Consider the following 22,748-nt stretch of genomic DNA (forward strand, 5'->3'; position numbering starts at 1 on the left):
GGCGGGTGTCACGCCTTATTCCACTCCTGCTACAGACACGACATCTTTTTCGGGGTGACGGTTGGGTTGAGGTACCAGGAACGACATTGGGGAAATGTCGCTCGTGTAGACGGCTAACTACACTGGTGGATGGGGCCACGGAACCTCCTGGGTACAGGAGGTTCTCGATGATCTCTTCCTGAAATTTGAGGAAGGATCCAGTTCTCCCAGCCTTACTGTAGAGAACAAAACTATTGTACAGAGCCAATTGAATTAAATATACAGACACCTTCTTATACCAGCGTCTGGTTCTGCGGGAAACTAAATACGGAGACAACATCTGGTCATTGAAGTCCACCCCTCCCATGTGAAGGTTATAGTCGTGGACTGAGAGGGGCTTTTCAATGACACGGGTTGCTCGCTCAATTTGTATTGTCGTGTCTGTGTGAATGGAGGAGAGCATGTAAACGTCGCGCTTGTCTCTCCATTTCACCGCGAGCAGTTCTTCGTTACACAGTGCGGCCCTCTGCCCCCTTGCAAGACGGGTGGTAACGAGCCGTTGGGGGAAGCCCGCGCGACTAGTTCGTGCGGTACCACAGGCGCCAATCCGTTCTAGAAACAAATGCCTAAAGAGGGCCACACTTGTGTAAAAATTGTCCACATAAAGATGGTACCCCTTGCCGAATGACACCAAGTCCCAAACTGTCTTCCCACTGCTCCCCAGGTAGTCAGGGCAACCGACCGGCTCCAGGGTCTGATCTTTTCCCTTTATAGATCCGAAATTTGTGGGTATAGCCTGTGGCCCTTTCACAGAGCTTATACAATTTGACCCCATACCGGGCGCGCTTGCTTGGGATGTATTGTTTGAAGCCAAGGCGCCCGGTAAAATGTATCAGGGACTCGTCTATGCAGATGTTTTGCTCTGGGGTATACAAATCTGCAAATTTCAGGTTGAAATGGTCTATGAGGGGCCGAATTTTGTGGAGCCGGTTAAAAGCAGGGTGGCCTCTGGGACGGGAGGCGGCGTTGTCACTAAAGTGCAGGTCTCAAATCGTGTCCTGGACATAGCAGCAGAGAACATGGGCATGTGATGAATCGGGTTCGTGGACCAATATGACCGCAATTCATGCTTTTTTGTCAGGCCCATGTTGAGGAGGAGGCCCAGAAAAGTTTTAATTTCGGAAACTTGGACTGGTTTCCACCGGAAAGGCTGGGCATAATAGCTTCCCGGGTTAGCGGTTATAAATTGTGTGGCATACCGGTTTGTCTCTGCCACAACTAAGTCTAAGAGCTCCGCAGTCAAGAACAGCTCAAAAAATCCCAGGGCCGAAACGATCTGAGCTGTCTCAACCCGAACTCCAGACTGGGCGGTGAAAGGGAAAACTACAGGTGCGGCTGAAGTTGGGGGCTGCCAATCAGGGTTTGCCAGCACCTCAGGGACTCTAGGGGCTCTACGGGCACGTCTTTGCGGTGGCTGCGACGGGGTCACTACTGCACGTGCCACCGTACCAGCTTCAACTGCCCTTCTGGTGCTCGCTACTTCACCAGGTTGTACGGCAGTGCTGGTACTAGGTCCAGCAAGGGCTGGGCTGCTGGTGTATGCCTCACCATGTAATCCGACAGCACCAGCCCCACTCTGCTGCTCTTGAAGCGGATCCTGCGCAACCTGTGGTCTAGCGACACGGGGCTGGGTACGCCTGGTGCTATCAGGGACCTCAGCCTCCTCGTCCGAACTTTGAGTCAGAGAGCCACTGCTTTCTACAGGTTCGTATTCTGACCCGCTGGATTCATCAGATGAGGGTTCCCACTCCTCATCCGACTGGGTCAGAAGCCTGTAGGCCTCTTCAGAGGAATACCCCCTGTTAGACATGTGGGCAACTAAATTTAGGGGGTATTCCCTGAGACTACCCAAGAAAAAAAAAGCAAGCCTGTCTTACAAAGGGGAGGCTAGCGAAGTACCGGAGGCCGCTGCGGTTGATAAAAAATATCAAAACTGATTTTTTTTTTATCGCCGCAGTGCGTGTAAAGTGAATGTGCAGCGATCAAAAAAAATTTTTTTTTTTGTCACTGCGGTGGGGCGGGTGTGGGCGACCGATCAGGCCTGATCGGGCAAACACTGCATTTTGGGTGGAGGGCGAACTAAAGTGACACTAATACTATTATAGATCTGACCGTGATCAGTTTTGATCACTTCCAGATACTATAAAAGTACAAATGCTGATTAGCGATATGCTAATCAGCGAATAACGGACTGCGGTGGGCTGGGCGCTAACCGATCCCTAAACTACCTAACCAAGGGGCCTAAACTATACTGAAACCTAACGGTCAATACCAGTGAAAAAAAAGTGACAGTTTACACTGATCACTTTTTTCTTTTCACTTGTGATTGACAGGGGTGATCAAAGGGTTAATTGGGGTTCAGGGGGGTGATCTGGGGCTAAAGTGTAGTGTTTGGTGTACTCACTGTGTAGCCTGCTCCTCTGCTGGATCCAACCGACCAAAAGCACCAGCAGAGGAGCAGGGCAGCCATGTAACGGAACATATTTACAAATATGATCTGTTATTCGGCTCTGATTGGATTTTTTAAAAATCAGCAACCTGCCAGCCAATGATCGCGGCTGGCAGGTTGCTGACTAAATACTCCTGTACGAAATGCCGGCCCGAACTGCGCATGCGCGGGCGCATATTCGCGTCATCTCGCGTCTCGCGAGATGACGCGTATATGCGTGACTCTGTGCATCGCTGCCACCTCCGGACCGCACATCTGCGTTAGGCGGTCCGGAGGTGGTTAAAGGGAACCTGTCATGTGGCTATTTGTATATAATTAGTTAGATTAAAATCATTAACTACTGAGAAGTGCCTCAGATGTATTCACTTACTGGTGTGATAGATGGTTACTTCATAATATACACACAAAGATGCCGCATGCTAACGAGCTGATGTGAGTCCAGCGTGATGTCATTGAGTCCAGCATATATTTTATTCAGAGCTATAGCCACTCCCCTGCCCACCTGCTGCTGATTCCTATGGAAACAAACTGTCATTCAGCAGCAGGTGGGCGGGGAGAGTCAGGAGCTCATGAATATTCATGACTCATTATCATCAGCTGGAGCTTTTCAATACAAGATGTTGGCAGATTGACTGGGTCAATCAAAGAAAGTGACCCAGCATTTTGCTAAGCGAATCAGTCACTTAATTATGTTGCCGTTAGTTAGGACACCATAAAACTGGTGACAGGTTCCCTTTTAAGTTCTGTGATCCTGTGTCTTTCAGCGTACCAGTCCTGAGGGTGGCATCCATCTGAATTGTCATTACTGTCACAACATGTTTACCGGCAAACCGGAGATCTTGGATTGGCAGGTAAGGTCTTGACACCTGACGATGAACGTACGAGGCTTGGCTGAGTATTCCCATAGTCTGATTACTGTGATGCTCTCTTTACAGGACCATGTGTATCAGTTCTGTTGTAAGGATTGCTGTGAGGACTACAAGCGCCTCCATGGAGTAGTGTCACAGTGCGAGTATTGTAAGCAGGAAAAAATCCTACATGAAAAGATCCGTTTTTCAGGTGTGGAGAAGAATTTTTGTAGTGAGGGTAAGTAAACCACTTGGTGTCTGTGTGTGCACCCCAATAGGGTGTTACTTCTAGTTATTATAATCTATATACTCGATAGGCCAAAAAAATTGGGCCTGACCAGCATGGAAGGCAGTTACTAAAAGAGCCAAGCGTTGTTTGATAGGGGCCCAGTGGTCAGGCACTGCACTACTTTCCCTGTCAGAAAAAAAGCTGCATTTTCATGCAGCCATCACCAGGGGGAGTTCTATACAAAGACATTATCTTATCTTCCTTTCCAGTAAATGCCCTCAGTTCTTATGCACTGAGCTCCCCCTAGTGGTGGCTGCAGGCAGCTGTCTTTGTAATAGAAGGGAAGTAGATTTATCAGTGTGTGTATTTGTATGTATATGTGTATATATCGCACACATACCTGTTTGGTGTAAATACATTGATAAATATGGTGTTCAGAATGAGTGCTAGATTTATAAAGCACTGGTTCCACTTTTTCTTACATAGAATTTGGATAGTGGGTCAGGTGGAGGGTGACTTTATTTCAATTTTTATTTTTCATTAAAATGTCTTCTGCTTGATAAAGTACAATTTTCACTTTGCGTTACTTGGTAGTGGTTGTCTCGCCTGTAAAAAAAAAAAAAAAAGTGGGTGCGGAAGGGGGGCACATACTAGGTTTTGCTGTGGGGCGCTATGAGATCTGTGTATGCCCCTGCATTTACAGTCATCATATCTGGCTCTGGAGTTTCTCTTGTCCTGTAAGGAATATATTGTTTTTTTTACATTTATGGCCTTTATTTAAAGGGCTTCTGTCACCCCACTAAAGTGATTTTTATATTTTTTTTTGGGCTAGTGAAATTAGTTATATTGCGATATATGACAATATAATTGTGTTACTTACTTTGATCCAGCAGTTTCTGCAAAAAACGAAGTTTTATAATATGTAAATTCGGTCTCTAACAGCAAGTAGGGCGGCTACTTGCTGGTAGCTGCTGCAGAAATCCACCCCCTCGTCGTGTTGATTGACAGGGCCAGCCGGGATCTCCTCCTCCGGCCAGCCCTGTCGGCATTTCAAAAATCGCGCGCCTGTGTTGATTCGGCGCAGGCGCTCTGAGATGAGGAGGCTCGTCTCCTCAGAACTCCCTCAGTGCGCCTGCGCCGATGACATCACCGAAATAGAAGACGTCATCGGTGCAGGCGCACTGAGGGAGTGCTGAGGAGACGAGCCTCCTCATCTCAGAGCGCCTGCGCCGAATCAACACAGGCGCGCGATTTTTGAAATGCCGACAGGGCTGGCCGGAGGAGGAGATCCCGGCTGGCCCTGTCAATCAACACGACGAGGGGGCGGATTTCTGCAGCAGCTAGCAGCAAGTAGCCGCCCTACTTGCTGTTAGAGACCGAATTTACATATGATAAAACTTCGTTTTTTGCAGAAACTGCTGGATCAAAGTAAGTAACACAATTATATTGTCATATATCGCAATATAACTAACTAATTTCACTAGCCCAAAAAAAAAATATCACTTTAGTGGGGTGACAGAAGCCCTTTAAATTTAAGCTATATTGATAGACACCTCCACCTGGAAATCTATAGTTCAAAACAATCTCAACAGAATATCAGTTATAAATGATTTATTCCACGCTGCCAGCAGGACCCTTTTACAAAACATACATTCATTAATATAAAATGTGTGGCATCAATTTGGGGTGAGTGTCTATATAGTTATATTTTTAACTTTATTTAAAGTTGGCTCTTGTTAATCTGTGTAAGTACTTTTTGGTGCTTTTACGCCCTTGTCAGCCAGTCCTTTTTCAGTGGTAAGTGATCTGCATTTCACCAACCGTTTAGTCATCGGGCATTATTTCACCTGCCATATAGGAGTGTGTCTGACAAGTTTGGGTACTACATGACAACTCCTGGTGTTCTTATCTCTTTTCTGTCTTGTACAGGTTGTGTGCTGCTATACAAACAGGACTTTACCAAGAACCTAGGCCTGTGTTGTATAACTTGTACTTACTGTTCCCAAACCTGTCAGCGAGCGGTCACTGAGGAGCTGGATGGTAGCACGTGGGATTTTTGCAGTGAAGAATGCAAGAGCAAGTATCTACTATGGTATTTCAAGGTAAGCAGCATTTGTATACTGCGTATGAGACGAGCACTAATTCTTATGTCTAGCTGGTGGCACTTGGGCATCAGTGAGTCATTCATCCATCTTTGAGAAGATAAAGAAGACCGATTTAAGCAGATTTGTGACGCTTTATCTACAGGCAGCGAGATGTCATGCCTGCAAACGTCAGGGGAAATTGCTGGAAACCATTCACTGGCGCGGAGAAATAAAACATTTCTGCAATCAGCAGTGTCTGTTACGTTTCTATAACCAACAAAACCAGCCCAACCTGGACACGCAGAAAGGGCCCGAAAGCCTGCTTCACAGTAAGAAAGGTATGTGAACAGCTGGAGATCGTAGGCACTGGCTGGTGTTCACGTCGGTTCAATTCTGTCAGTGCAGAACTGAGAGATCTGGGTTTAGGCAATAGGCAAGTGCCTTCATCATGACAGCCCCCCAAAGGAGGTTTTGAAAATGAATAGCCAAATTTAAGATATCGTTAGACTAATTTTCTAATGTGTCTTGGCCTAGAATCTGGCAAAAAAAAAGTGGTGCAACTAGTGTTTGTACACTTTTTCTGACTTGCTGGAAATGGGTCATGGCTTGTCAAGAAGAGTGGAGCTTTGCTAAAAATGGGTGTGGAGGAAGTTGTGCCGTTTAGCGCCAAGATTGTGCCACATTTCTGGCATAAATTTTGGTCTCAAAGTAAGCCAACCAATAGTTGGTCTGGAACTAGACAAGTGTTTATCCCTACACCACATGTATCATCCTTCCTGACCCCCTGTGGTAGCTCTAATGCAGGTCTAGACAGCCTGTCTAAGATTCCAACATTTCTTGTCTACTTTCTTTGATTTAATAAAAGAAGCACTCCCACAAAAAATGTATTCTCGGAACTGTTAGAAAGGTACATGTTGTAAGCTGTAGTGAAGGTTATCTTCTTACCAGTGACTATTTGTGAGTTATAACCTCCCTTCTGATCGTTATGTTACCAGCTCTCTGATCTCCAACGGACACAGGACAGGAAGTCAGTTACATCTCTAATCGTTCCTGAGACGGAGAGTGAGGCTCCCATAGAAATACATATTGAAAAATTGACTTTCTTTCCACACATAAGAACAATGTGGCGGGGAGCAGAGCAGTGTGCAAGAGGCTGGATAGCTACGTTTAGATGTTCCAGCATGTGCCAAAATTGTGTCGCTAAAAAATCCAAACAAAAGATGGTGTAAATATAGGCAAAAGTGTCCAAAAATGCCCCCAATCTTACATCCAGCATAAGCCACTGTTAAATCTGGTGGATTTTTACTGTCTAGTCAGAGGACTTTGAGTACTAGAGGATTAGTAAATCTTTCCTGTTGTGTTTGTTGTAAAATACCGGCAATGCTGCATTTCTGGCACGGTTTTAATAGTTAAATGACATGTGAACAGAAGATTAATAAATGTCATTAAAAAAAAAATTGCTTTACCTGTTTCTTTTAAATCCCACTAGGTCAGAATGCAGGATCCAAAACCCCAGCAAGTACACAGCAAAAAACAGAGACTAACGCAGTGAGTAACAAAACCCCCTCCTCTGCTGCAGTAAGCACATTGTATTGGCAGAAGAATGGCCTATAGATTTAAGTCAGGGGTGCACAACGTTTCCTGGTTGGGGGCCACATTGCCAGACTGAACCAATGACGAGGGCCGAAATTAAAATTTAAAGGTGTATTAACAACTGAAATATTGTACTTATGGCACATTGAACACACATTATATACCATTAATGTCTAGTTACACTTCAGGACTCCCATCTAATGGGAGAAATACATGAAAAATACATGAGAGCAGCCACAAGACATAGGCATACATGTCTGTTACCAGATGGTTGGGGGCCACATAGAATGGTATCAAGGGCCGCATGTGGCCCCCGGGCCGCAGGTTGTGCACCCCTGATTTAAGTAATGCTTCAAGGTTTGCTATACCAAGATGGTTTCTCACAGTGAAGTGACAATGTACTATATATCTATATTAGGCATCACCAAAACCTGCCTCACCAGAGACTGCCCCTGCTCCACCACCTCCTCCTACGCCCAGCGTGCCACGTAAAAACAAGGCTGCGATGTGTAAACCATTAATGCAGAATCGAGGCGTCTCCTGCCGAGTGGAAACAAAAAGCACAGACTGTCAGACAGGTAAGTGGAAGGGAAGCCTTTGCGTACAGCTCCATGGGCAGTCAATCAGATGTATGCTTGCCTTCCTCAATTACCTGTACGGTAATCGGTTGGTGGATGGTGTAGGCGGTGAATACTTGCACTGCTGGCACCTTTGCTCCACTTGACTCAGTTTGACAAAAAAAAGTCAAATTGCACAGTTTTTACTTTATTTTTTCTGTTATGGTGTTCACCGCATGGGAGATATATTGTAATATTTTAATAGTTTGGACTTTTCGGACATGGCGATATGTAATACATTTATTGTTTATATATTTAAGGCTACTTTCACACTGCCTCTCGCAAGCGGCCTAAAACGGATCAGTTCAGCCCCACTGCATTCTGAGTGGATATGGATCCGTTCAGAATGCATCAATTTGGCTTTGTTGCACCTGTATTCCGCTCTAAAGGCGGACACCAAAACGCTGATGATACGGAGCCAAACGGATCCGTCCTGACTTACAATGTAAGTCAATGGGGATGGATCCATTTTCACTGACACAATATGGTGCAATTGAAAACTGATCCGTCCCCCATTGACCTTCAATGTAAGTCAAGACAGATCCGTCCATTCAGAACGGATGCAAGCATTTGCATTATTGGTGCGGATCCGTCTGTGCAGATGCAAGACCGAACGCAGGTGTAAAAGTAGCCTTATATACTTTTATGCAATGTATTTCTTTCATAACCTAGTATGTATAACTCCTTCAAGTTTAGTGGGAACAGTGTTGTTGGTCTCCCTTTTTTGCTAAGGCATCAAAGTCTGGAGTTTGCTTTGTTGCAATTTGCAGAATAGATACTGTGCCAGTATATAGGACCCCCATAGTGCTTCCCCTCTTCTCCATAGTGCCCCCCCCCCCCATATTTTGGCAGTATATAGCTCCCCCATAGTGCTTCCTCTCTTCTCCTCCATAGTACCAATCCATATTGTGCAAGTATATAGGACCCTCCACCCCCCTTCTTGCCACAGTATTCTATAAATAATAAAAACAATAAACACATGTACTTATCTTATGCTGCTGTGAGTGATGCGATGCAGGCCTCTTCCGGCCTGTGTCCTGCTCTGTACCGCTCAGCCGGCGCAATGAAGTCATCGCACCGCCTGCTCCGGCCTCTGATGGGCTACAGGCACTAGGCCTGTATACTTTCAGAGGAATGGGCCTCTCCCCTGCTCCTCCACACCATTCATCTGTATCGCTGTCCTGAGGACGGCGATAGATATGAATATGGAGATGAGCTCCACTCCTGCCTCCGGACAGCTCTGCGGGCTGGATAAAAAGGTCCACCAGGCCGTAGTTTGCCCATCACTGGGCTAGAACCTGGAATCTTTTAATCCCTTGTCCTATTCATGCTAATAGGGCTCCGAGGGTCAGTAGGATCTTGCACTCACCCTGCTGCCCTGTGCTCTGTGCATATGGCAGCAGGGAGCTTGCCAGGGCTTCAGTAGCATCCTGGCTGCCATGGTAACTGTTCGGAGCCCCAGGATTACACTGCTGGGGCTCCGATCAGAACTGCCACTGCACCACTAATGATGAGGGTGGAGGGCACCCTGTGGCTACTGCCACCAATTAATTTAATACTGTGCCACCAATGTTTTTATAATACAGCTGTTGGGGGAGGCAGTTTTTAATACAGGGGGCGGGGGGTGCCCCGTGCCCCATGCCCCGTGCCCCGTGCCACCAATGAAGATAACTTAAGTTTAATACAGATGGCATGTGCCAGCTGCAGAATCACATAGCTGGCACCTGACCTCTGACAGGGAGCTGCGATCAGGGGCACAACATGAGGGTTTAACGGTCGCTGACCGCATCTCCCTGTCATAGGTCGTGTGCCAGCTATGCCATTCTGCAGCCGGCACCCGCCTCCTGTATTTGAATTAATGAGTAAGTGATCTTCATTGGTGGCCACAGCCCCTCCTCCTTGCCTCTCACTTGTCATTGGTGGTAGCAGCAGAATAGTGGGAAGGGAGGCAGTGACTCCTTCTCCCCTGTGCTGCTGAGGGAGCATGGCGTGCAATGTACTGTTATACTTGGCTGTGCAGTAGCGCAGCCTAGTATCGGTAAAAAGCAAATCCCAGTATTTAACAGATACGGTATAAAAGTATTGATTGGGTATGGATAATTCGATACCCGGTGCAACTCTAGTTTCTTGCCACCATGTCGGTTTCCATTCTATAAACTGTAAAAAAAAAATAAAAAAAAAATTCCCTAAAGCCAACGTTTGTTCCATCTTTCTGCAATTTCCACACTTTTATATCAGACTTGGTCAATTCTGAAATGTGTGGCGTTTTGATAAAAAAAAATTGTTTTATTTTTTTATAATCCAGTTAAGATTTTGCTGCAGTAACTGGATGACTGTTGGGAGCTGTCAGACCCATCTTGTGGTGACCAGATTTGCAGCTCCTGTATTAGACTGAAGCTGTACATAATAATTTCTGGGCATCTTACAGTTGTCTGTCACTGTACCAGCCAGCATGGCGTTCCATCTTGCCACGCCTGATGTTACGATGGGAGTGAGATCTGCCTGGAGAAGGTACACAAAAGTGTACCTAAACTTTCAAATAAAGTTTTCTATTAAAACCCATTCTAAATGCCCTAAAATGATTTTTTTCCCAATATACTTTTTTTTTCTGCTTTTCACGCAAAATAGGTAGCTGAAGTTCAGGTGCCTATTGCACTTTGCAAACTGTATACTCATACACCGCTGTCGGTGATGTGTGAGAATACAGATTCATTTGTGGGGCCCAGTGAGCAATGTACAGGCAGGAGCACACATTGCTGCTCCTGCCTTTTTGCTCTGCTATAGTCTGGCTGGCATAGTAGAGCTGGCACATCTATACCAGGGCGGACCGGCAGCAGTAGCAAGACTTGCCTGTACTTGGCTCACTGGGCCCTGCTGTGGAATCTGTCCTCCCAGCACTGTACAAGTGTACAGATTGCAGAACGCGATAGGCACCTGAACATTTCTTAAGACCAGCGTGAACGGGAAAGTCACAGCTTGCGGTGCAAAGGACCTTTTGCGTTGCAATCTATGCTAGAAATGCACTTGATAAAGGCAGATTTCTGTTTCATAAATGACTCCCTAGGTGCCTATTTCAATTGGGGAAAAAAGTAAGGACCAACACTCTTGCTAAATGTATTCTGGAAATCCATGCTTTGCACATCATTTTAAACAGAGATGTTTTATTCCTTTTATTTTCTACCGTAGATGAGGATTGGAAGCCACAGGTTATTATTCTACCTATCCCTGTGCCCATATTTGTGCCAGTACCTATGAATTTATACTCTCAAAAAGTGCCTGCTCCATTCTCTATACCTGTTCCGGTGAGTGGGGTTTTAATGTTGTTGTCCTCGTTCCCATTATTTCACTTATCACTCTTTTTACATTTATATAGTGGTTAATGTTCCTACCTCTGTTATTGCATTAGGTGCCTGTACCTCTGCTGCTACCTACCACTTTAGAAAATACTGATAAAATTGTGGAAACCATTGAAGAACTGAAAGTTAAAATTCCTTCCAACCCATTAGAAGCTGATATTCTAGCCATGGCTGAAATGATTGCAGAGGCAGAAGGGCTGGACAAATCCTCTGACTTGTGCGGTAAGGTCACATTTTAAGGAAAAGTGAGTTAGTGATGAAGTGTGCTGCTTTGAATCTAGCGGGAAAATGCAGTTGATTGAGGGGGAAACCCCCCAGCTTTATAAGGCTAAGTTCACATATGTGTTGTGAACTCCGGCAGCCTGATCCTGCATGCACTACTTTTTGTCCAGTTGAAAGCCAGCATTTATGCTGGAAAGAGTTTGGATGCTCTTCAGATCCCATTGTAGTCAATGTTGTCCTAACTGGCTATGCTGAGTACTGTAAACTCTGGCAGTCTCTTGCATATTGAGCAAACTAAGAAAATGAGTGTGGGATCTGGCAAGTGTGTTTAGATGAAGTGTGTTTTGCCTTAAAGGGGTTTTCTGATGTTTTATTTTTTTGTTACGCTCTTTGATTACAGTAACAACTTTTTCATTGGGACTTTAATGTTGCTTACTGAACCAATGCTGAGCTCCCGATCCTTGTATGCTCCTTGCAGTCCCGGGATCATGTGCGATACATTGCATGTTATTCTAGCCTGGTTTCAACCCACTGCGCATGTGTGAGAATTAATCTCTCGTCACAGAACTAGAAAGAGATTCCTTCTCGTGCTTGCGCTGTGGATTGTAACCAAGCCAGGATCATGTGCAACAATGTAGAACAGAGTGCGCAGCGATGGCCCAGTAAGTAACAAGTACAAGGTTGTTACTGTAATCAATGGGGGGCATAAAATTAAACAAATATGTGTATCGTATAACCCGTTTCTGTGACACTTTAGATTTGTGGACTTTATTAGGGAACTTCATTTATGAACTTGTTTATCTGTAATTTCTTTGTGTAACTTTATCTTTGCTTCTTGTGTAATCCCAATTAGCAAATATGTGCTCCATGATTGACCATGCAGTCCAGTACACATCTTGTGCTATATGTATTCTGCCCTTGAGTAGCTGTTTGCACAAATTGCACATTTGGGCAACAATGTTCTGCATCTAAGTGAGTGAATCGCAACCCTAAAATACCTGGACAATATGGAAAAGTTTGCTGCTTGCTGAGCAGCCACTATCTGGGTTAGCAGTGGGGGGGTTTATAGGGGGGAGGTGCAGGAAAATTATGACTGTAGTGCCCAGGAGACGAGTCCTGATCCGACACACCCCAATACGTTGACAGATGATGGGGATGTTAATTCAGGGAGAGCACTGCTGCAGTCAGACACATTGTCTGCCAGTCAGGGGAATGTCGGCTCCAGTAAAGAGGGGACTAGGAGGGCAGGGCAGGCCAGACGGGTGCTAGTAGTGGGAGACTCCCAAAGACTGGGATCGTTAAATGGCACTCGGGTTAACACATCACAGATCAGGTTGATGGAATACTGAGAGGGGCTGGTGAAGACCCAGCAGTCATGGTGCCAATGACAAAGTTAGAGGTATGTGGAAGGTCCTTTAAAATATTTTTGGGGGGCTTAAGTCTCAAGCTCAGGGCAAGAACCTCAAATGTAGTAGTTTCCGAAATACTACCTGCACTATGAGCCACCCCAGAAAGGCAATGGGAGATTAGGGAGGTTAACAAATGGCTCAAGAAATGGTGTAGGTTTGGGTTCCAGGAGAACTGGGCCGACTTCTCGGTCGGCTACAGGCTCTATCGTAGGTATGGGCTGCACCTCAATGGGGAAGGGGCAGCTGTTTTGGGGGAGAAGATGGCTAGAAGGTTGAGGAAGTACATTATATGAGGGTAATAATAGTTTATAAGGTAATGTATAGGATATAAAATATCCTGAAACTTTTATTTGTATGTATACTAATGCCAGACACCTTTGGGGGGGGGGGGGACTTTATGTAAAGTCCTGTCTAAAGCCCACACTATGGGAAGATATAAGTGAGGGACATGAACATGTGGAGTCACTGTGAGTAGAAATACATGGAGGCAAAAACAATAATAAAATACTGATAAATAATAAACTTTCAATTGCCACTCAATAGGGTGTGTTGTTGGGGAGCCACAAAAACGTTGCACTTCGGGAAAGCAAAATTTGACCAGATTACCGAGGCCATTAGCCTCACAAACTGGGACAATTTTCTCAAAAGTGAAAATACAGCCACAAAATTGTATTTTAAAAGCATCCTAAATTCTCTTTTTTGGGAGGTACTGTATTTTTCAGATTATAAGACTCACCTAGGATTTGGAGGAGGAAAATAAGAAAATATATATATATATATATATATATATATATATATATATATATATATATATATATATATATTATATATATATACTTTTCATAAGACCCCTCCAGCAGACTCAGATCAGACCTCAGATCAGAAATAAAAATAAACTTACCTTGCTCTAGATAGCACCGCATATCAAGGACTCACCACTCCATCGCTTCATCCAGGTTCTGCTGTGTACTATGACCTGACGGCGCAGAGAGTCAGGTCATAGTGCGCGTCTATATGCACTACATCCTGCTGCTGTGCGCGGTCAGAAAAAAGTGTGTGTGTGTGGGGGGGGTCTTATAGTCCGGAGTATACAATAAATACCTTATGGGAATAAGTGGCTGGAACAGGAAAAAAGAACCTGTAGGTAAATGTAAAGGGGCAATACATAACAAAAAAAAAGGAAATTGCTGAAGCAGGAAGGTAGCGAAGAAGCACTAAAAAACTATAAGGGGGGAAAAAAACACTATGTAAGGCTGACTTCACACTTCAGTTATTTTGATCAGTTATTGTGGGTCAAAAACACAGAACAGGTGCAAATCTTTACATTACACCTGATCGGAGTAGGCTTAACTACTGGTTTTGGCTCACAATGATGGAAATAACTGATGTGAACTTTGCTATAGGCAGATAAAGAAAGCCAAACTGGAGACAGACGCTCATTGTGAAAAAGTAAAACTAACCTGAAAAATTTCTTCAAATATATAAATAGTAAAAAGGTTAAAACTGAAATTGTTGGCCCCTTAAAGATAGATATCTATCTATCTATCTATCTATAGTTTGGACACACCTTTATTCAAAGAGTTTTCTTTATTTTCATGACTATGAAAATTGTAGATTCACACTGAAGGCATCAAAACTATGAATTAACACATGTGGAATTATATACGTAACAAAAAAGTGTGAAACAACTGAAAATATGTCATATTCTAGGTTCTTCAAAGTAGCCACCTTTTGCTTTGATTACTGCTTTGCACACTCTTGGCATTCTCTTGATGAGCTTCAAGAGGTAGTCACCTGAAATGGTTTTCACTTCACAGGTGTGCCCTGTCAGGTCTATCTGGAGTAGTAACATTTTAGGGCTGTTTCACACGAGGGCTGTTTCCGTGAAAGAGTGCCAAGACCCGATGCAGACTGCAGAGGCATGGAGCATATTATTGCCATATACCCTCATTGTCTGATTTAAACTTTAAAATCAGACTAGGTCGTGAACTCACTAAGGCTGCTTTCACACTAGCGTTCGGGTGTCCGCTCGTGAGCTCCGTTTGAAGGGGCTCACGAGCGGACCCGAACGCAGCCGTCCAGCCCTGATGCAGTCTGAATGGAGCGGATCCGCTCAGACTGCATCAGTCTGGCGGCGTTCAGCCTCCGCTCCGCTCGCCTCCGCACGGACAGGCGGACAGCTGAACTGCTGCTTGCAGCGTTCGGGTGTCCGCCTGGCCGTGCGGATCCGTCCAGACTTACAATGTAAGTCAATGGGGACGGATCCGTTTGAAGATGCCACAATGTGGCTCAATCTTCAAGCGGATCCGTCCCCCATTGACTTTACATTGAAAGTCTGGACGGATCCGTCCCAGGCTATTTTCACACTTAGCTTTTTTTTTGCTAATATAATGCAGACGGATCCGTTCTGAACGGAGCCTCCGTCTGCATTATGAGCGGATCCGTTCAGAACGGATCCGCCCGAACGCTAGTGTGAAAGTAGCCTAAGAGTTCAAGAGGGACCTGGATGTTTTTCTGGAGTAGTAACATTTTAGGGCTGTTTCATACGAGCGGATGCCGTGCGTGACATCCGCTCTGTGAAAGAGTGCCAAGACCCGATGCAGACTGCAGAGGCACGGAGCATTAACCTGACTGATAATGCTCCGTGCCTCTCTGTGACCTCTTTACTACGAAATCACAGTGACAACTTTATCTCACTGTGATTTCGTAGTAAAGAGGCACGGAGCATTATCAGTCAGGTTAATGCTCCGTGCCTCTGTAGTCTGCATCGGGTCTTGGCACTCTTTTTCACGGAGCGGATGTCACGCACGGCATCCGCTCGTGTGAAACAGCCCTTATAGTTATGAGAATTCTGAAAATGGGTCGTTGATCCAGGGAGTTATTCTGATTGCCCCTAACTAGTTACCACCCCCTGTACCCTTACTGCAGACTGCTAGCAATTCATTCCTCACTTCTAGTTGAAATAATAAAGGAATGGCACAACATGGAGCCATAAGAATAATGTTCCAGAATTGTTATTACATGGGCTATGCATTAAAGAGGTTCTGCAGTTTTGTTCAAACTGATCTATCCTCTGGATAGATCATCAGCATCTGATCGGTGGGGGTGCGCCACCTGGGACACCCACCGATCAGCTGTTTAAGAAGGCAGCAGGCGCTCCATTCAAGTAAACGGAGCTTAGCCGTGCAAAGGCCAGTGATACTAGTCGGGACGTCACTCTGCCTGCGGTAGTGAGAAGGCTGCGGCCCTCCTTGAGCGCTGCTGCCTTCCCAAACAGCTGATCGGCAGGGGTCCTGGGCGTTGGACCCCCGCCGATCAGATGCTGATGATCTATCCAGAGGATAGATCATCGGTTTAAACAAACTTCAGACCCCCTTTAAGCTATTAAACAGGCATGTCGGCAGTGGTGAAAGGTCCAATTTAAAACTGTTACTATGCTAAACCTCTGTACCGAGGAAAACTGTGTATTGAAAAATGGTCTCCTCTTTGTTCTATCCATGCTTCTACAGAGCTTTCCAGTGACCAGAGTGCTGAGGGTCTTTTGGAAGACTGTGACATATTTGGGCCCACGCGAGATGATGTTCTGGCAATGGCAGTTAAAATGGCAAATGTGCTTGAAGAACCAGGGCAGGACTTGGAGGCTGATTTCCCAAAAAGTAAGCTTTTCTTACTACTGGTACTGGTTACATTCTTCCATAGAAATTTATAATTTGTATATGTGTGTATGTGTGTGTGTGTGTGTGTGTGTGTATGTATATGTATATATATATGTATATATATATATATATATATATATATATATATATATATATATATATATATATATATATATACACACACATATATACATATACATGATTTTTTCATCCATTCTTTTTTGTACGGCTCATGTGAAGATTCTGCAGATATAAATCAGAGTGTGGATTTCCTGCTGGATTGTGGTTTAGTGAGCTCGGATGATGCTTCCGAGCAAGATGCTTCTCGAGTTTTACGAAAGGTTGGTGCTTCCCTAATGATTTGTTATAAAGCCTTAATATCCGTAGATGACTTGCTATTTTACATTTGTAAAATAATTTATTTGCCTACAGGGCCCAAAACGCATGCTTTTATCAGAAAAAGAGAGCAGCTCTCGGGACTCTCTTCTTAGCCAACGGAGCACTACAAACCTAAGTTTTACTTATGGTGTAAATGCCTGGAAAACTTGGGTGCAGCGAAAGTATGAAGGGGGTGAGCCCAGCAAAGGAGAGGAATTGCGCTTTGGCCGTAAGTAGAAAATATTAATCAAAATGTAAGTTTGTTCCCCTCTTTTCCATTAGTGGGTGCAGAAGTTTTTTCCCTGTAGCTTATGGTTGTAATAGTGCCATTGCCCCCTTTTTATCCAGTGGTACAGCACTCTGTGGCTACAGCAGCGTCCCCTCCTCCTCCCTAATAGTCAGTTTTTCCTGTTGTTCGCCTGCGTCCTTTACTTCTATAGTCGCAGCAGGTCTCACTCCATATTTTATACGTACAGTTTGGTAGGATTGGTTTGTGACCACATGCCAGAATGGATAGAGCTGAAAGCTGTCAGTGGAAGCCTGGCTTCATGTGTTTGGATGTAGAAAGGAATGGGAGTAATGTGCCAGCCAAGGATGATTTCTGAGCCGCCATGGGGACTTGATTTGTCCAGGCCTAAAAAGTCAAATACATAATTATGTTTATTTTTTGTATCTTTTTTACATAGCTAAACCTATGCGTATAAAAGAAGACATTTTGGCCTGTACAGCAGCCGAACTTAATTATGGCTTGGCACAATTTGTGAAGGAGATAACTAGACCAAATGGTGAACGATATGAGCCAGACAGCATTTACTACCTATGCCTGGGCATCCAACAGGTGAGTTTGCATTTAATTTTTATACATTTAGTAGTAATTGCAGCACAAGCTCGGCCTCATCAGCCCTACAAATGGAGACCCGTACTTCCTCACCTATTCTTTCTCCACTTTATGTAAAATGTGTGCACATTTGGTAAACAGCTGTTCAACCATGCATGGCTACTTGGCAGCCAAAGAGGTCCAACTAGTCTCAACTTGCTTTAGGGAGAGGTTTTTGGGTGTATTTATTTGTGCAAGAAAAACAACCAGCGGTAGAAATTCCTATCACAGATATGTAATAGATTCCCATCTTTATGTGGTAGAGCTACATGGTGGTTTCATTGCATCTTACACTTCAGATACAGCATATTGGGGGAATTTTTTTAAACCCCTTGCGTCTGTATTCTGGTATCAAAAAGTCACAAATTTTGATGTGTATGTATGTATATGTGTGTGTGTGTGTGTGTGTGTATGTATGTGTATATATATATTATAGTACAGACCAAAAGTTTGGACACACCTTCTCATTCAAAGAGTTTTCTTTATTTTCATGAGTATGAAAATTGTAGATTCACACTGAAAGCATCAAAACTATGAATTAACACATGTGGAATTATATACATAACAAAAAAGTGTAATACAACTGAAAATATGTCATATTCTAGGTTCTTCAAAGTAGCCACCTTTTGCTTTGATTACTGCTTTGCACACGCTTGGCATTCTCTTGATGAGCTTCAAGAGGTAGTCACCTGAAATGGTCTTCCAACAGTCTTGGAGGAGTTCCCAGAGATGCTTAGCACTTGTTGGCCCTTTTGCCTTCACTCTGCGGTCCAGCTCACCCCAAACCATCTTGATTGGGTTCAGGTCCGGTGACTGTGGAGGCCAGGTCATCTGGCGCAGCACCCCATCACTCTCCTTCATGGTCAAATAGCCCTTACACAGCCTGGAGGTGTGTTTGGGGTCATTGTTCTGTTGAAAAATAAATGATGGTTTAACTAAATGCAAACCGGATGGAATAGCATGCCGCTGCACCATGCTGGTTCAGTATGCCTTCAATTTTGAATAAATCCCCAACAGTGTCACCAGCAAAGCACCCCCACACCACCAGGCATGTAGAGTCCATCCGTTCACCTTTTCTGCATCGCACAAAGACACAGTGGTTGGAACCAAAGATCTCAAATTTGGACTCATCAGACCAAAGCACAGATTTCCACTGGTCTAATGTCCATTCCTTGTGTTCTTTAGCCCAAACAAGTCTCTTCTGCTTGTTGCCTGTCCTTGGTGGTTTCCTAGCAGATAATCTACCATGAAGGCCTGATTCACACAGTCTCCTCTTAACAGTTGTTCTAGAGATGTGTCTGCTGCTAGAACTCTGTGTGGCATTGACCTAGTCTCTAATCTGAGCTGCTGTTAACCTGTGATTTCTGAGGCTGGTGACTCGGATGAACTTATCCTCCGCAGCAGAGGTGACTCTTGGTCTTCCTTTCCTGGGGAAGTCCGCATGTGAGTCAGTTTCTTTGTAGCGCTTGATGGTTTTTGTGACTGCACTTCGGGACACTTTCAAAGTTTTCCCAAATTTTCAGACTGACGGACCTTCATTTCTTAAAGTAATGACGGCCACTCGTTTTTCTTTACTTAGCTGCTTTTTTCTTGCCATAATTCAAATTCTAACAGCTGTGTATTCACCTGACTTCTCCACAAGGCAACTGAGACCTGTCAGGGCACACCTGTGAAGTGAAAACCATTTCAGGTGACTACCTCTTGAAGCTCATCAAGAGAATGCCAAGAGTGTGCAAAGCAGTAATCAAAGCAAAAGGTGGCTACTTTGAAGAACCTAGAATATGACATATTTTCAGTTGTTTCACAACTGTGTTAATTCATAGTTTTGATGCCTTCAGTGTGAATCTACAATTTTCATAGTCATGAATATAAATAAAACTATTTGAATGAGAAGGTGTGTCCAAACTTTTGGTCTGTACTGTATATATGTATATATGTGTGTGTGTGTGTGTGTGTATATATATATATCTATCTATCTCTATCCATATCCATAGAAAAGGTTAGGCAGCACTCCTACACATGCAGGGATGGTTATATGGTGCCCGCGGTAGTCCCTCGATCCAGGACGGGTAAATAATAAAGAAAGTCCGCAGCACTCCTCGAAGTAAAAAATGTGCAGTTTATTCACACATGTCAAAAATAGACAACGTTTTGGTTCTCTCACAGAACCTTTCTCAAGTCAGGTGCAGGACCTGACTTGAGAAAGGTTCTGTGAGAGAACCGGAACGTTGTCTATTTTTTGACATGTGTGAATAAACTGCACATTTTTTACTTCAAGGAGTGCTGCGGACTATATATATATATTTATAAATAATATTAATGAAACTGGCTTAAACTACACCTAAAATCAGTGCCTGCTGGTGTAGATTTCTATTTTGATGTACAGACGGCCTGAGATGTTCCCCTTTACCAGGGATCCATCTGGTGAGACCAGGTTGAGCAGAGAGCATCACAACAGTCCAAGCATTTCCCCCAAGTGGGAACACACTAAAGGGAGTTCAATATAGAAACAGCAGGTGGCGCTATTCACACAGTTCTAGTTTAATAGTGAAATAAGGAATGTTCATAGTTTGGTGCGTGTTCATAAAGGCAATATTCTTTGTGACAAACCCTTTAAAGGTTACTTAATGTGTCGGTTTCTTTATTTATACAGTACCTCCTTGAAAACAGCCGGATGGTGAACATTTTCACTGACCTCTATTACCTGACCTTCGTTCAAGAACTGAATAAGATTCTGACTTCGTGGCACCGCAGCCTGACGCCCAGTAGTAAGAAATGGGGTATAGTGCTACAGAGACAGCAATAATGGCTCTACCTGGCACACAGCTTGAACGTGTAGTCTTAGTTCAGACTACACACCACATATAAAGCTATGGGGAGGGTCCTCTGGTAATAGATGTGCTGGTAGAGTTTATACAGATGAGGCCTTCTAGTGTTTGTACCTGACATGTGGCCAATTTCAGGGCTGATATTCTCACGAGTGGAAGAAGAACATCTGTGGGACTGTAAGCAGCTGGGCGTGTACTCTCCCTATGTGCTCCTGAACACACTCATGTTCTTTAATACCAAATTCTTTGGCCTGCGGACTGCAGAGGAGCATATGCAGTTGTCCTTTACCAATGTTGTTCGACATTCCCGCAAATGTGCAACCAGCAGAGGAACCTCGAAAGTAGTGAGCATCAGATACTATTTTCCTGCGCGACAAAAGAAAGGCAGAGGTAGGTCACATTGAGCAGAAGTTCTCAGATAATAAGTCTCCTTGCTTTTCTGTAATTTTAGTGGATTTAACCAACTAGCTGCTGTCTCCTTATATTGGTTATCCTCGTCTGTATGAATCATTTGTTATCATAAGACAATGACTTTCCTTTCTTCCTTTGTCTCTTAAGAAAGTTTAGCAAAGCGGAAGCGTGAAGATGATCAGCAACCAGTAATGGAGCAGCATGAGAATAAGATGAACCCTCTACGATGCCCTGTCAAGTTTTACGAGTTTTACCTTTCTAAATGGTATGACTTGTAACAGAAGTTGATGATAACATACAGGCTATCTTCACCTGATGATGATAAAAATATATTTTGAATTAACTTGGACAAGTATGCTAAAATAAGTACTCGATATCCCCCAAAACTTTCATGTTAGCACTCTACTTTGAAAGAAACTGTAATGTGTTTTCACACACTGCATATTGATGGCCTATCTAGCACCGTGGCTTCTACAGGTATTCCATGCACAGTGAAGCTCTGTTACTGTGACAGGCAGATTTGCTGCAAGCTCCATTCTGATGAATGGGACAGTTGTGTTGTGGGTGAAATCCCCTTTATCCCCTTCAGGACCTGATTTTTAACTATGGCGCTCACAAGCACCGCAGGCATCATATCTGCTGGGTTTCTGCTGTTTTACACAACAGAGGTCCGTGGCTAATGTCTGCGATCAGCGATATCGCCGATTGCAGACATTTAACTCATCCGACGCCATGCTCAAAAGAAACCACGGCATCTGAGCGGTGAAAAAGTGGGAGCCACGTGTTACCATGATGGTAACAGCCTCCCCCGGCTGAGAACGAGGAAGCTGTTACATTAGTGATAGGTTTGGACCCTGCTTGAGGCTCCGATGACTGTCACTGGTATATTCCAATTCACACCTGCATCTGACAGCACTGTATTCAAATATACTGGCATATTCTGTAATAGATAAAAATCCATTATAGTATGCAACTAGTTCAAATCACCCTCCTTTCCACAAAATAAAAATAAACATTTAAAAAAAAAAAAAAACATTGGCATCATCGCATATAAAAACGCCCATACTATTAAAATTAAGTAAAAATATTTGTCCCTTACGGCATAATGAAAAAATTGTCAATTTTGGCTTTTTTTTTTTTTTTATAAGTGAGCAGAAAGTCATACATGCCCCCAAATGGTATCGCCTTGCCAAAAATTAGCCCCCACAGAGCTCCATAGACTAAAATAAAATAAAATAAAAAGTTGATGGGGGTATCAGAATATGGCAATAAAAAAAAATCCACATAAAAAAAAAATATCAGTATTAAAACTATAAAAACTACACAAATGGGGTATCGTAATGTCTCGGAGAATGAAGGTAACAGGTCAGTTTTACTGCATAGGAAATGCCATAAATACAAACCTGTAAAACTCTGGTAGAATTTAGTTGTTTTATTTTTTCCAATTCCATCCCATTAGGCGTTTCTTTCCAGCTTCCCACTCATTGTATGCAGTATTAAATGGTACCATTAGGAAGTACAACTTGTCTGGGAAAAAAACACTCCCCCACATGGCGTTGAGAACGGAAAAATAAAGTTATGGCTCTGGAAAGGCAGAGAGTAAAAAATGCAAAAACCAGAGAATTTCCTGGGGTTAAAGGGAAACTTTCACCAATGACCTCTCTATACAACTGTGTGCATATATACAAAGCTGTAGTTCATCTGATGTTTGTTCTGTTGATTTGGGGCTCCATTCTCAAGTTATAATACTGT

The 22,748-nt window shown here is 43.9% G+C and overlaps 1 protein-coding gene across 1 annotated transcript in view; it reads left to right on the forward strand.

Annotated features, from left to right (window-relative positions):
* Positions 1-22,748, forward strand: part of ZMYM3 (zinc finger MYM-type containing 3) — a 169,770-nt gene that overhangs the window by 144,336 nt on the left and 2,686 nt on the right. Inside the window, exons 4-18 of the mRNA XM_044268989.1 lie at positions 3,253-3,339; positions 3,424-3,574; positions 5,495-5,667; positions 5,813-5,987; positions 7,139-7,197; positions 7,661-7,820; positions 11,046-11,161; positions 11,266-11,437; positions 16,356-16,502; positions 16,743-16,843; positions 16,935-17,109; positions 17,567-17,718; positions 20,411-20,525; positions 20,721-20,975; positions 21,144-21,261. Coding sequence (XP_044124924.1) covers positions 3,253-3,339; positions 3,424-3,574; positions 5,495-5,667; positions 5,813-5,987; positions 7,139-7,197; positions 7,661-7,820; positions 11,046-11,161; positions 11,266-11,437; positions 16,356-16,502; positions 16,743-16,843; positions 16,935-17,109; positions 17,567-17,718; positions 20,411-20,525; positions 20,721-20,975; positions 21,144-21,261 — 2,156 coding nt within the window. The remainder of the gene's footprint in view (positions 1-3,252; positions 3,340-3,423; positions 3,575-5,494; positions 5,668-5,812; positions 5,988-7,138; positions 7,198-7,660; positions 7,821-11,045; positions 11,162-11,265; positions 11,438-16,355; positions 16,503-16,742; positions 16,844-16,934; positions 17,110-17,566; positions 17,719-20,410; positions 20,526-20,720; positions 20,976-21,143; positions 21,262-22,748) is intronic.

This window comes from Bufo gargarizans, chromosome 9, assembly GCF_014858855.1.
Source record: "Bufo gargarizans isolate SCDJY-AF-19 chromosome 9, ASM1485885v1, whole genome shotgun sequence".
In the NCBI taxonomy this organism is placed as follows: Eukaryota; Metazoa; Chordata; class Amphibia; order Anura; family Bufonidae; genus Bufo; species Bufo gargarizans.